Source organism: Halichoeres trimaculatus, unplaced genomic scaffold (assembly GCF_033239565.1).
Source record: "Halichoeres trimaculatus isolate MK-OKI-2021-1 unplaced genomic scaffold, fHalTri1.1 fHalTri1_scaffold_6, whole genome shotgun sequence".
In the NCBI taxonomy this organism is placed as follows: Eukaryota; Metazoa; Chordata; class Actinopteri; order Labriformes; family Labridae; genus Halichoeres; species Halichoeres trimaculatus.
Window position 1 is genome coordinate 3,547,807 of NW_027437184.1, and position 13,399 is coordinate 3,561,205.

Sequence of the window (13,399 nt, forward strand, 5' to 3'; positions counted from 1 at the left end):
CAATTCAGATAAAACCAAAAGGTACCATGTTTTGGTACCTGAACACATCCTTGTGACTGTGAGAGAGTGGAAGAGTAGGTGATTTTCCATACTGGACATAAACACAGCATTTCAAGGTTAAATAATAGAGAATAAATATGTTAATTTGAAAAAACATATTTTTTATTATTAAAAAAAATGATTTTTTTTTTTTACCACATTAACAGAAGTGGCCAGGTCCAAGGCATTGGTACCATGTCATTTCAAATGTGAAAGGTACCCATCCCTACATGAGAGCCAGTTTTTAGGATTTATTCAGAGGATCTGACATCTCAACTTTTTTTCCAGCCTGGCTTATAAACAAAGAATAAAATGAAAGATTTAAATTTGAAAAAAAAAAAAAATTGAACAAAAAATACCAATACATCGTTTTTTCGCCCACCCCAAGAAACAAAAGTCCAAAAAATGACCCTGAAAAGAAAAAATAAAATATGATAAAAACAAATTTGGTATTTTTCTTTTTTTGATGATAAACAGGAAGTTTGAGGGTTGAGTGTGAGGATTGTAGCCCAGAAAAACACGGCTCCTCATTTGTGCAAAGGACCTAATTTTGTGACTGTTGTGGATAAATAATCTGCTTTTTCCACCAGAAATGAAAGAAGAGACTTTATTTTTTGTAATGAATCAATTCAGAAAGCCCTTTTTGGGACACTACTACTTTTCTACATCCAGATCATAATTGCACTGCGTTGTTTTGCAGTGAACAATCAGTGATCAGGCTACGCTCGAGTTAATTCCATTAACTTCAGCTTTCTTTAGTTTCTTATCGAGTAAACAAGGCTCTGCTGTGGATGAACGTGGACGCAGAAAGAGGAAGATAACATTCTTTAGTTATGTTTTAATTACACGGTTCATGTTGTTTTTTCTGTCTCTTCAAGTGTTTGCTTTATGAGAAGAAAACAACACCTTCACTTTCAGTGTGCTGACAGACACTTTGGAAAACATTAAAGATTAAAAATGATGTTTCTATCTCTTTGAAATATCCCTTTGGTCTGGGTTTTTATGTGTGAAAAAATGTATTTATATGAGTTGACTCTTGAGTTTCGACCAAACCAAACATAACTCAAGGTTAAAGAGATCCTTGGTGAAAAACTGATTCAATCACGGAGTTCTTAAACTTTTTTTTTATCTCCCTTGATAAAAATTAAAACAATAATCCGTGGTCAAGGTTGACTTACAACCAATTTATTTAAACTTATCTGCATTGCAAAGCCTTTGTGAAAGAGATTCACCCAAGTTTGATCCAGAAACTTTAAAAAGTAGAGCGAAAACTTTGGAATAGACGACCAATGAATTTTGTGTGCATGGCTCCATCTTTGTACAGACTTAATAATACAATCAAAAACTCAGCAAATGTTTGAAACTAGCTTTATAGTTTATTTTTATATGCACAAAATAATCTGAAAAACTACGCATTTTTTGCTGCCTTAGCTTATGTACAAGATACGCAGCTTAAAAACTACACTTCAGCAAAGCTTAGAAAGTGTAAAATTCAGGCATCAGACAAAACATTCTTACAGGAAGTGTTTTATATATACAATCAAAAATTAAATCACAGAGCATAACTTTCAGCTTCTTCAGTCTCATATCACAAAGAAACTGAAACACAACAGCAGCAAACAGAGTTTCAAAGCGCTGACATCTAGAGGTAGATCTAGAGACAAGGCTTCCTACACACGCAGACGTCCCAGAACATCCGGTCCATGTGGAGAGACGGGCTGTGTGCGGTGTCATCGTGTTCGTGATGAAGATAATCTCAGCAGAAGAAGAAGGGCATCCACAGGAAGGACCTCATGGCTGTCCCTGCCGCTACGCCGGCCAGTAATCCCAGCGCGAGGTTCTCCATCACGCCATCGAACGGGTCCCTCTGAACGATCACCTGATGGGTTCCTGAGAGGAAACACAGGATGGTCAACATCTATGTGTGGGGAATCATGATAGCAGAGGAAACAAACTACCAAATACTGATGTGTCTGACACGAGACTAAAAAAGAAAAGGTATGGGTCTTAAACTGTCCCTGTTTTGTGCAGCTCTGTCCCCTTCTCTCAGAGTGTGGGGGTCTCTGTGGGTGTGTGACCTCTGAATGAGGTGCTGCCCCTGATTGGGCAGTTCAGACTTTCACATCGGAGGGAAAAGGTCATCTGTGGTTGAAAATTAAATCCTGCTCACCACTCCCTTTACCACGTTTAACCTTCTGTGGTATGCATAGTGATGCCAGTCAGAAAAAAAGGATGTTCTTTTGTCTTCAATTAGATCAAATAAACATAATCTAAATAAATTAAAAAAAAAAAAAAAAAAAAAAAAAGTTTAAGGCACTTTTTGAGAATTTGTTGCCTTACAGCAAAACTGTGCCACAACGGTCAATAATGAAAAAAAGAGTTATTTATTTATATTTCAACACACTTTTTTTTTTCAAAACACATGGATAATACTTGATGGCCTTGACAGTTTATAATGCATGACATAAAGACTGTAAAAACTTGTGCTGTCAGGCGATTAAAAAAATTAATCTAATTAATTACAGGATTTGTAATTAATCAATCTAATTAATCGCATTTTAATCTCATATCTGCTTAAGGTCCCAAAATAAAGAATTTGAATTCCAGGACATAAAAATTACATTAAAAGACACTAAAAAACATTTTAAAAAATAAGGTGGAAATATATACAACACATTTTTAGGTACCCTGAGGCATAAGGAACATATTAAAAAAGTTTTATGGTTCTATCTTTAGAAAATCTACACAGTCCTGCATCTAAGATAAGCTGATTTGATTTTTAGGACAGTTTTTGCTTCTGTCACATTTTTACTCGATGTTGACTCAATTTTCACTGCAATATGAACTTCTATACTTCTATGAGGTCAGGAGAACCAGGGATAAAGGCTAAAAACTGTGAGGAACTATGTACAAAACACTTTTTTCAAGTCTTGGATCAAAGAAAAGTGAAGTATTTTCAGTTTAACATGCTCTGAACACACAAACTGTTGCTCATTGGTGCAGAGCAGCCCCAAGCTGAAAGATGACACCAGGAAGATGGAAGGAAATTTTCAAAGAATTCTTTAGATTTAATAACAGGACATATATAAATAATTCAGAGCTTATTTAAAGCAGTAAAGAGTGTAAAATTGTCTGTTTTTTACAGAATTGAGCTAGAGCAAACGGTTGATTTTCTGAAGATTTTCAAAAAGGACGTGTGAATAAACAAGATGTGGACAGCAGTCTCTCGCTTTCCCCCCAGTTTAAAGCATGTTGCTGACATCAAGTGTGATACATTCAGGGAACGTCGGAAATTTGAAAATCTGACGAGAACACCACTTTTTCCAAGTAGGACACACGGTTTGTAAATGCCAGACATTTGAAAATAAGTGCGTCTTTGAACGCTCCGTGGGATTGGGATCCAGATTAATCTGCATTAATTTTTATAATGCGTTAATTTGCGGTGTAATTAATAAATCTAATTAACGCGTTAAAATGACAGCCCTAGTAAAAACTAAAAAAAAAAACTTTTAATAAGATTTCATATCTGAATGTTGCCTGAAAACAACATTTAGGGATGCCCCATTGAAATGAATGGGTCAAATAGTCTTGACATATTTTATCCAACTTTACATGAACTATTTAACAAAAGACTTCACTTCTGAGGCTTTCAGGAGACTGTTCATTGTGGGAAAAAATGTGTGGAGGATATGAGCCTGAGCTCTGTAAAGAAGCCTCAGAAAGTTAACTCGAGTAGACCAGAGCCTACAGAATAAGTCTGAACTTAACTTAAACTTACATCAGATTTATTAAGGTGAAAACTGGAGAAGTCCAACAAAAACTTAATGACCAGTTTGTTTTTGAACAGTCTGTAAACCCAAAGACAGTTTATCAACATGTTTTCATGGTGAATCTGTAACGGTACGGTGCCTCAGGGCAACATTTGCATTTTTACATGTTTCCTTAAATTAATGAGCAAATCAAGCTAATTAAACCACTAGAAATTAAGCTTCAATTCTCCATTAATATGAATATATTTTTGCTAGACTTAGAAAGGCTCGGTAAAAAAGTTATTGGACAGTTTCGAGGAGAGAATTGCTTGAGTTGGTCCTTGCAAGAACGTTTGCAAAAAGGGATTCTGTCTGACCTCCAGGGGGTCACATGACAAATTCAAACTCTGCTATTGGTTCCTTAAGGTCTTTTCTTTTTTCTTTTTCTTAAAGCATTTAATAACAACTGGGATGCATAGTGTGATTGTAAAAGGCCAAAAATGGGGATGTTTCCCAGAAGCAACGAGGGTACAAATTTTGCACTTCCAAATTTGTACCCTGTGTTACAATTAATTGCACTGTTTTGTAAAAATGTAATATTAAACTTTATTGGACAACACTTTAAAGCTGTTGATGATTGAAAATAAAGTTTTCTATTTGTTTTTGTATGGAATCTAAACTCCAGAAACATGAGATGTCGCCCCCTGATGGTCGTTATTTCATTGAGTCCCTTATCGCTTGAATATTTGAATATGTGATACTTGTAGCATCATTAAGGTTAAATTCTTCTTTTATTATTTAAAAGCCTTGTGCACTATCCTGTTTCTAATGGACAGAAATTTTCCTAACATTGCTTTTCTTATTTTGATTTATTTATTTAGTGATTTTATCTTCTTTTCTTACACTTTTAGAAAACGGTATGGTTTATTAGACTCAGACTTCTCTTCTTAGTACTCATCATAGGCACTCATTCATAGATTTGACACACCGCCCAGCGTGCAGCTAAGCGAGCGAAATGGAACGCTCCCCATCTAAATTAGGCAGACGCTCAGCAGGTGAGTGGAGGTGAACGTGGATTGGGAAAATTAATGTGTGGAGGTGGAAAGCGAGATCATAGCACGAAGAAACATGCTAATCAATCTTAAAACTTTGATTCCAGTGAATTATGTTTGTTTTAAACCATCGACAGCACAGAGCAGGAGGAGGAGGCAGGTACAGGCTCTGCAGGTGACAGGTGAGTTTCCTGCATGTATGGGAGGTGGTGTTGTTCACATTGTTTGGGTTATGCTATGTCTTTGTGTGTTGATTGCGTTTGATTAATGTATGCATGCACACACCACCTGCAGAGGTGTGACAGTCTGCAAATTGATGTAATGAGTTTGTTTATTCTGCTGAAGAACAAAAGTTCTGAGGTGAGAAATGAGAGTTTAACCGAGAAACTTTCTCCTCGTTGAAACAAACATTGTAGACTATCATTTATGAATTTATCAGATAAATAATAATAATGATTTCTTTTTTTTTTTTTTAATGAAGATTGAGATTAGGGTTCCAGCCTAATTTACCTGGCATACAGGTTAGGGATAGACAGATTATCGGCTGGGCTGATATTTAGTATTTTGAGGCATATTGGAATCTGCCTTTTATTTTTTTATTTTTATTTTATTATAATTTCTTTTTAATCTGGCAGCCAATAAGAAATTAAATTTCAGACTGTGTTATTTTGGCTTCAATACAGCCGCGCCTCTGTTTACAGTCGCTACTCTGTCTCTCGCATAGTCCCACCCACAGCACCATCTGATTGGTGACACAAAGACATTTTGTTGAAAACTGTAGAAAACTTTAGGGAGTTTTGTATTTTTTAAGTTTTTATTTGACTTTATAAGAGATGCTGCTGAGCTTAGAGGCGTCTAAACAAAGTGCTGGAGTTTGTATTATCCCAAATTTTGACGTCGGTCTTTTCACTTTTACTGCAAATGAATACCGGCCCCAAAATCTTGGGTTATCAGCTTCCTTGACAACTGATAACCAGTATCGGTATCGTCCCTGAACAAAACCCTATCTGTCTTTTTCTAATAGAAGTATCTAACTTCTGCTTCAGGTCAGAAAATTCCTCCTATGCATAAATCTGTCTGAACTTCTCACAGATTGAGTCTGTTTCATGAACTCAAAGACGCAGTTTTGCTTCTGCGTTTCTTACCTGGACCAGCTCCAGGTGTGATGTAGACCGTTTGGTATCTGTTGATGGGGATTTCCTGGTAGCTATCATCGTAGGGGTCATATGTGAAAACCTGCGTGGAGAAAACACAGATTGAAGCTCTGAGGTTGAGACACTGAACAGCAGAAAGAGCAGAGGTCACGTTTCAGCTCGTACAGAGAGCACAGATCACTCACTGGGTTTCTCTTGGTCTCCAGCAGAGACAGTTTCCACGCTCTGAAAGAAAAGAACATGGATGAGGATGAGGAGTGGGTGGATGGTTGTTAGGAGAGGCAGAGCAGAGGGGTTTGAGGAGAAGGAAGGAGAGTACTTACATGGATTCATCCTCACTGTTTGCACAAAGGTTAACATTGGAGCCGTCTCTGAGCTGAACTACGATGCAGTTTTCTTTGGGGTGACTCTCCGGTGGATTCACATCTACAGCACAAAAACATATATAGAAATGATTAACATTAGAGTAACTTGGTACGAGTGAAACATCCTGAGTTAATATGTTGTTTCTCCTTATCTTAATATCTGCGGAACTGCTGAGATAGAAAAAGAAATTCACTCTTTTGTACAGTGTGTGGCATAAGAGAAATATTTATTATGACATGTGCTGCAGACCTCTCCCTTCTAGATATATAACTGATCGTAATCCACACTTTAAAATTAGTTTATCAGCGCCATAGGTTATTTCAAAATGCTACTTTGTGGCTTCATGATCAGGTAGAGCAGGACCGGATTGATTTACGGCACGTCACAGTCTCTATGACAACACAATGCTGGATGATGAAGTTTAGTAGAGAGAAAAGAGATTTGTGTTTTTCTCTGCTGGAAACGATTTCTGTGATTAATTTTATAGTGATGGTGGACACTGGAGCCTAACTGTCAGACAGAAAAAGGACAGAAGAGCAGGAGAAAGATAAACAGGAGAGAGAACGAGCGCGAGCTAAAGGCTAACATGAGAGCTAAACTGTGCTAATGTTGATTCCAACCCACAGTCAGCAGTTATTCTGCTGTGGTCTGTTCAAACTTGGAGTCTATCAATAAAATGAAGAGTGAGGTTACGTTAGCTCTGATTGGTAGATGACTGGCAGGACATAACCAAGATTTAATAACATTACACGTCACAAACACGTCTCACAGCACCGGACTGTCAGTAGCGCTACATAAGGACTGCTACTAAACTCCAGTACGAACTGACAGTTAGCTTGTTGTCACGTTAGCCTTCAGATACGCCGTAGCATCGGGCTGCTAGTAGCGTTAAAGCTAGCAACTGACGAACAGTAGAAATTACAACATTTGCTTGTTGTCACGTTTCAAACAACAGCGCTACGTAACTGTACTGATAAATACCTCACCTCGTCACATTGTATCTGGTAAAAAATTGACTTAAACAAAGAAAACTTGCTCCACAACAAACGCAAACCTCGCTAAAGGTGTGCTACTCCGGGCCACAAGGTGGCGAGGCAGTCCAATTAAAACAGATCCTCCTCCATTTTAAATAAAGTTTTGTTAAACAAACAATACAAAATATCTAAATAAATGAACAAATTGATAAATAAGTCAGGCATAGTTGATAATTCATGTATCTAACTACTTTGCTAATTTAATAATTGATAATAAAATGTATTTACCGATCAAGTCTTAACATTTAAGTTTGCTTCATTTTATTTATTTATTTATACATTTATTTATTTATTTCATTGTTACAATTATTATTTTTTGTTGTTGTTGTTGTTGTTTTGTTTTGCATTTTTTGTTTCAAATTTTTGCAAACTTTCCACATTTCAATATTTTTTAATTTGTGCAAATTTTATTAAAAATAAATAAAAACCTGAAGACATCACATGTACAATTTTATAAATACATTAAAAAACGTCTTTTGTTAATAATTATTTAGCCTACTAGATTTTAACTACATTTGTAATTTTAAATACTCTATTGTCGTTATTGTGAAGATAAAATAGACTTTGTGGCTCCGGAATGACTGTTGTTAATATTTAAGTTTGTAGGAGCAAACTTGCTTCATTTAACTGAGAAACGTAGCAACAAGACTCCAACTTTGCTGCTTTACCTCCACATTCGTGTCCAGAACTGACACCCACACATGATGTCTTCAGACTGACTCGATGCTCCAGGTCTCGCCTGTTCTCAGATTTGTAGAAGCAGAGACTCCCGTCGATCCAAAGGTCACACCAGTTCAGCTTCCAGCGTTTCAGAACAGAAGCTGGAGAAGAGAAACAGACCCATCCATGACATGTTGGTTTGTCCTTAAAAGCAGGTTAATAATAACTGTTCCTTTAGTTTCTGGAAGATTCAGCTCCATTGATGGTGGTAAGCCATTTAGAGACATGGCCATGGATGATTAATGGGATTATGAGGGACAGGTTGTTTCGTAACATTTTTATTTTCTTCAGAGAAATTTCTTAGAAAATCGAAGTAGAAATATAATAGTTTTTGAAGATACAAACTTTTTGAAAAACTAAACGAGGACGTGAGGTATGATGTAAATTTGCTCTGCGTGGACACATGGCCTTCTGCTCATGTTGCACAACATGTGCTTAGTGTCAAGCAGCTGCTGTATCAGACCAAGATGATGATTTTTCCACCTTCCATCATTTCATGATTAAATTTGAAAGGTATCCAGAGTTAAAGACGTCATCCCTTCATCTCTTCTTTTGACCAAGTTAGAGCTTTTTGAAGAAGTTAACAACTGCACATCAAAGTAACTTGTGAAATATAAAATATAAAAGCTGGAAATCTTCACATTGCAGTAATTAAAGCTTGCATATTTATTCAATACATTTATGAAAAAGAATAATTCATTAGGAATTTGTGCGAATGTTCCAGATCTAAAAATATTTACCTCTTCACAGGTTTAAAAGTGAATTCAGATCCTGTTTGTACTCACTCTGTCTCCAAATCCAGCCAGACCTCAGCAGCGCCATGTTTCTCTGCGCCCGTTGTGCCGGTAATAATCCAAATGTAAGAAAAGGATGATTTCAAGTTGAATGTTTATTCAGTATCTACTCAGCAGCTTCTTCAGCTCTGTCCTGTCTGTGTTTACGTCCCCTTAGTGAGGTCCTGCTAGATTTAAGTACCCAGGACTAAGACTGACTCAGAGGATCATTCTGGATTAACCATCTTTAGCCACGCCTCTTCGCCTTTCCCTGTCTTTCTGGCTCTTTCTTTACTCCTTATCTCACCTGACTCTTTCTATGTGCTATGTCATGTTTATGTTATTGAATAATCTCGTTACATGCCCTCTAATTGAAGTCATGTGATCCATGTGCTGTTAACTTTTTGTGTATTTATAGAAACCCTCACATGTTAATCCTGGCACAGGAGTAACAGCATGAGGATTAGCCTGATTGTTTCAGGTCAGTTATGAGAGTCTTCTTGAGGTGTCTGGTGACATCATTTCCTTTTGAAGCTCAGAGAAAGTCCTAGACTAAACAACTGGTTTTATACTTAGATAATTTTCCTAATTTAGACTCTTTTACTTTAAACTATTTGTGATGAAATCAGAGCCAAGCTCATTTTTGAAGGCCCTGAGCTGAACACACTTTCAGGATGGCACAAAAAAACTCCCACGCTCCTCTTCTTATAAAACCATCCATTTTGACCAGTTTAATCTTGAAATGTGAGCATTTATCATCTGTGAAATGTGAATTAGTTGGTGTAAAAATGTTAGAGCTTTGAAAGTCTTCCCACATACGCAAAGAGAAAACACTGGACTTCTCAATCCCTCACCTGATTGTATATTTACCCTGACATCTTAATCCAGAGTCATGCATCCTTACATGTAACACTGTTGTACCACTGTAATTTGAATTAAGAAGCTTCTAGAAAAGGAAAATGTACACTGAGAACACTAAGAGAAGAGCAATGAAAACCCTCATGTAGAAAGAAAACTAAATCCACAGAAAAAAAAAAAAAAATCTCAAAGAGCATATAGATTTTATTTCTTCGGATGGATGGATTCATTCATTTACATTCATCTATTATTTATTTTTATTTTTTTGGTTTGTAATTTTTGGGATTTTTTTTTTAAAATTTTTGTTAATCCTTACCAATTTTTGAAAATTCTATATTTCATTTATTTTTTGAATTTTATTATTATTATTATTATTATTATTATTATTATAATTATTATTATTATTATTATTATTATTATTATTATTATTATTATTATTATTATTATTATAAAATATAATAATAATAATAATAATAATAATAATAATAATAATAATTAATAAGTAAGATTATTATTACTATTATTATTATTATTATTTAATTATTATTATATTATTATTATTTTTATTATTATTATTATTTTGAATAACAATAATATTATTATTGTTGTTTTTGTTTCTTTGTTTATATTAAAACTCCTTTTAAAAATTTTACATTCTTTGTTTCAAATTTTTGCAATTTTTTTATTTGTGCAAATTTTATTACAAGTAATAAAAACCTGAAGACATCACATGTACAATTTTATAAATAAAAAAATGTATTTTCTAGATAATTATGTTCTAGATTTTAACTACATTTGGAACTTATTACACTCTATTGTTGTTATTGAATAGAATATAATATAATAGAATAGAATAGAATAGAATAGAATAGAATAGAATAGAATAGAATAGAATTGAACTTTATTGTCATTATAACTAGTACAACGAAATTGAAGTCACAGCAGCAATCAAGAAAACAAAAGTAACAAAGTGTATAAAAAGTGCAAAAAGGTCCATAAGAAAATAGATGATGACAGCTTGTCCACCATTGACCAGTCAGCCAGCCTCCACCTCCACGGAATTGTGAAGATGAAGTAGATTTTGTGGCCCTTAAATGACTTTAATCCAGGTGACCTGAGGCAAAATCGCTACAGTGAAAGTAAAGGTTGCAGACCCCTGATCTAGAGTTATCATCCTGTCAGGCTTTCTCATCTTGAAGATCAACAAAACAGATATCTAGATGATTTGACTGTCTCATTGTATGTGGACTATATAGGATGTGTGTTTGAGGAAGTCACAGGCCTTTCAGCATATTCGGTCATCTTTACAACACCGATAACTGAAGTTAATCTTCATTAACTTCAGCCTCAAACCCCCAAAACTTAACCCTAAAGTAATCTGTCACAAGTTTAAATTTCTCTTCAAGTTCATTCTGGAAACATCAGAAACCATTTACAAATGTTGGTGATACCCATCTGTTGGTCTGACATCTTGGTCCTTTGACTTGCCTCTCAGCCAAATGAAGAGATGAATGGGGAGATGGGAGGGAAGGAAGAGAGGAAGAAACAAGGAGATATGTTTAAGGAGACCTCCTCAACAAAGTTTGTCAGAGGACTTCCCTAAAGGTAGCTCCCTGGTATCCTCACTAACTGCTCTGTCAGTTTCCCTCCTATCTCCTCTTGGTAGGTGGATCCATAGTTACTGCTCATCTAAAGAGGAACTAAATTAAAGGAAATACCTTTTTCTTCTTGCTATGTCAACTTCAAATTTGGTCAGTCATGTGTGATGGTGCAGTACATTGTTTCTAAGAGGGTTTCCATACTTTTAGAAGCCACTAGATGTCACCATTTCGCTGATGCTCCAATCACCAAACCATTTTTTTTTCAGAAGATTAGAGAGAAAGGCTTAAAACTTCCTGAGGCCTTCTCCTTCTATCAGTCCTGCCCTTACCACTGCTCCTCTTTGTTTTGTTTTTGTGAAATCATAATAAAATATTTAAAGATTTTAGCTAATGGCAGGTGTCAGAGTAAATTCAGTATGTTTAAATGATCATCTAGTGGGTTTGTACACATATTCAGGGCTATCCGGACACTGGGTTTTGATAAAGGCTGCTGTGTAAAGTAAACAGTCCGTTGGGGCTGTCGTCATAAAGCTATCAGTAACACCTGTGCTTCTCCTCCTCGGTCTAAACGTCAGCTTTAAAAAGCTCCATGGCACAAAATCAATCTGCGCTTTACACTCAGTGACCTGAAAACTACACGTCTATATTGGATGTAATGGAATCTTTCAGAGAGAGCTGCTATAAATCCTAACATCATGAGACATACTGTATCATGGTTCAGTTTGGGGTGGACACAGATATTGGCTGAAGTATCATTTTGAAGCTGAAGTCATGGTTTTCTGTCAGGTTATGTTAAATTAAAAGATGAGCAGGTACTGTTTCAGTGAAAAGGGTGAGGTTGTAACTTTTGGTTCAGTGCTTGCTTGTTAAGAGTTTATGAGGAGTAGGGGTTTAAATTAGTGGTGTTTTCATTTCTCGTCTGACATCTGTTGTGTTTCAGGCAGGCCCTGTGACTGGACCCTGATCAGCTATTACTGTATGATTGGAATAGGATTGCAAGTAATTTTGTGGGTATTAATTTCAATTCACGTCAGTTAAACTGGCTATGTTTTATTATCAGCACTGTTTGAGTATCTTTTCAATCTTCTTTTTTTTTTACTCATATGATGCAACCCAATTTGTCTGCTAGCTTGAGTATGGCCCAGGCTCTACACATATTTTTAACTGACCTTCATATTAAAATTCATAACAAGGTTTATTAGCTTGATTTTTTTAATATAAATATAACATGTTGCCAAAAAAACACGTTCCCTTCTTAACTAAAGTGTAAAAACAGATAAAACCAACTCCATACCAACTAACCCAAACTATGAAATAATACTCTGGGGGTTTTTTCTGCACAGGAATGCTTTATCTACGATTTTTGCAAGTGATGCTTCTGTACCTGTAAATAAATACAGTTTGTAAACAGGACTTCATTCATTCATTCATTTTTTTTTCTGATTGTAAAAAAAAGGGAAAAGAAAAATGAAAGAAAAAAACTTGACAGGATCCTGTGAAACTTCTCTTTTTGTTGTACGTTACTTGGCTGCCATCTGGTGGCAGTTAGCTTGTATTTCATATGTTTAAAACTGCTTTTGAACATTTATATTGTGTGTGACCCTTATTTAGAAAATCAACTCTGCTTTTTAAATTAAGTAATAAAATAATTCATTAAATTTAAAAAATAAAATTAGATGGTATAAATTTTGATCTACCTAAATTAAAATGGTAAGGAAGATTTACCTGAGTTATGAAGTTAAATTGGTGTATAACTTGTACAAAAATCTTTCTTGTTTGATGAACTCTCGTTTGTGTATGTACCCTTATACTTGTATTTTACGGGAAAGTATAATTGTACTCTTCAGCTATACAGATCAACATAATTCAGGTTTATCCTGTGTACACTCTTAAAAATGAAAAATAAAAAGTATTTTTAAAAAAATGGTAAGGAGGGCACATTTAATCTAACTTTGATCGACAAGACTTCATAATGCACATAAAAAAGACAAGAAAAAGAAAAACTAATTTATCTTATTTTTCTTCTTATTTAATTTTGTTGATCCCCCACTCA

The 13,399-nt window shown here is 35.2% G+C and overlaps 1 protein-coding gene across 1 annotated transcript; it reads right to left on the reverse strand.

Annotated features, from left to right (window-relative positions):
* Positions 1 to 1,412: 1,412 nt before the first annotated feature.
* plekhb1 (pleckstrin homology domain containing B1) lies at positions 1,413 to 9,046 on the reverse strand. Its single transcript, XM_074672848.1, has 6 exons — positions 8,900 to 9,046; positions 8,063 to 8,215; positions 6,318 to 6,420; positions 6,180 to 6,219; positions 5,986 to 6,076; positions 1,413 to 1,929 (listed from the first exon to the last, which is right to left on the reverse strand). The coding sequence occupies exons 1-6, from the start codon at positions 8,934 to 8,936 to the stop codon at positions 1,796 to 1,798; spliced, it is 558 nt and encodes a 185-aa protein (XP_074528949.1). The 5' UTR covers positions 8,937 to 9,046; the 3' UTR covers positions 1,413 to 1,795.
* Positions 9,047 to 13,399: the final 4,353 nt, after the last annotated feature.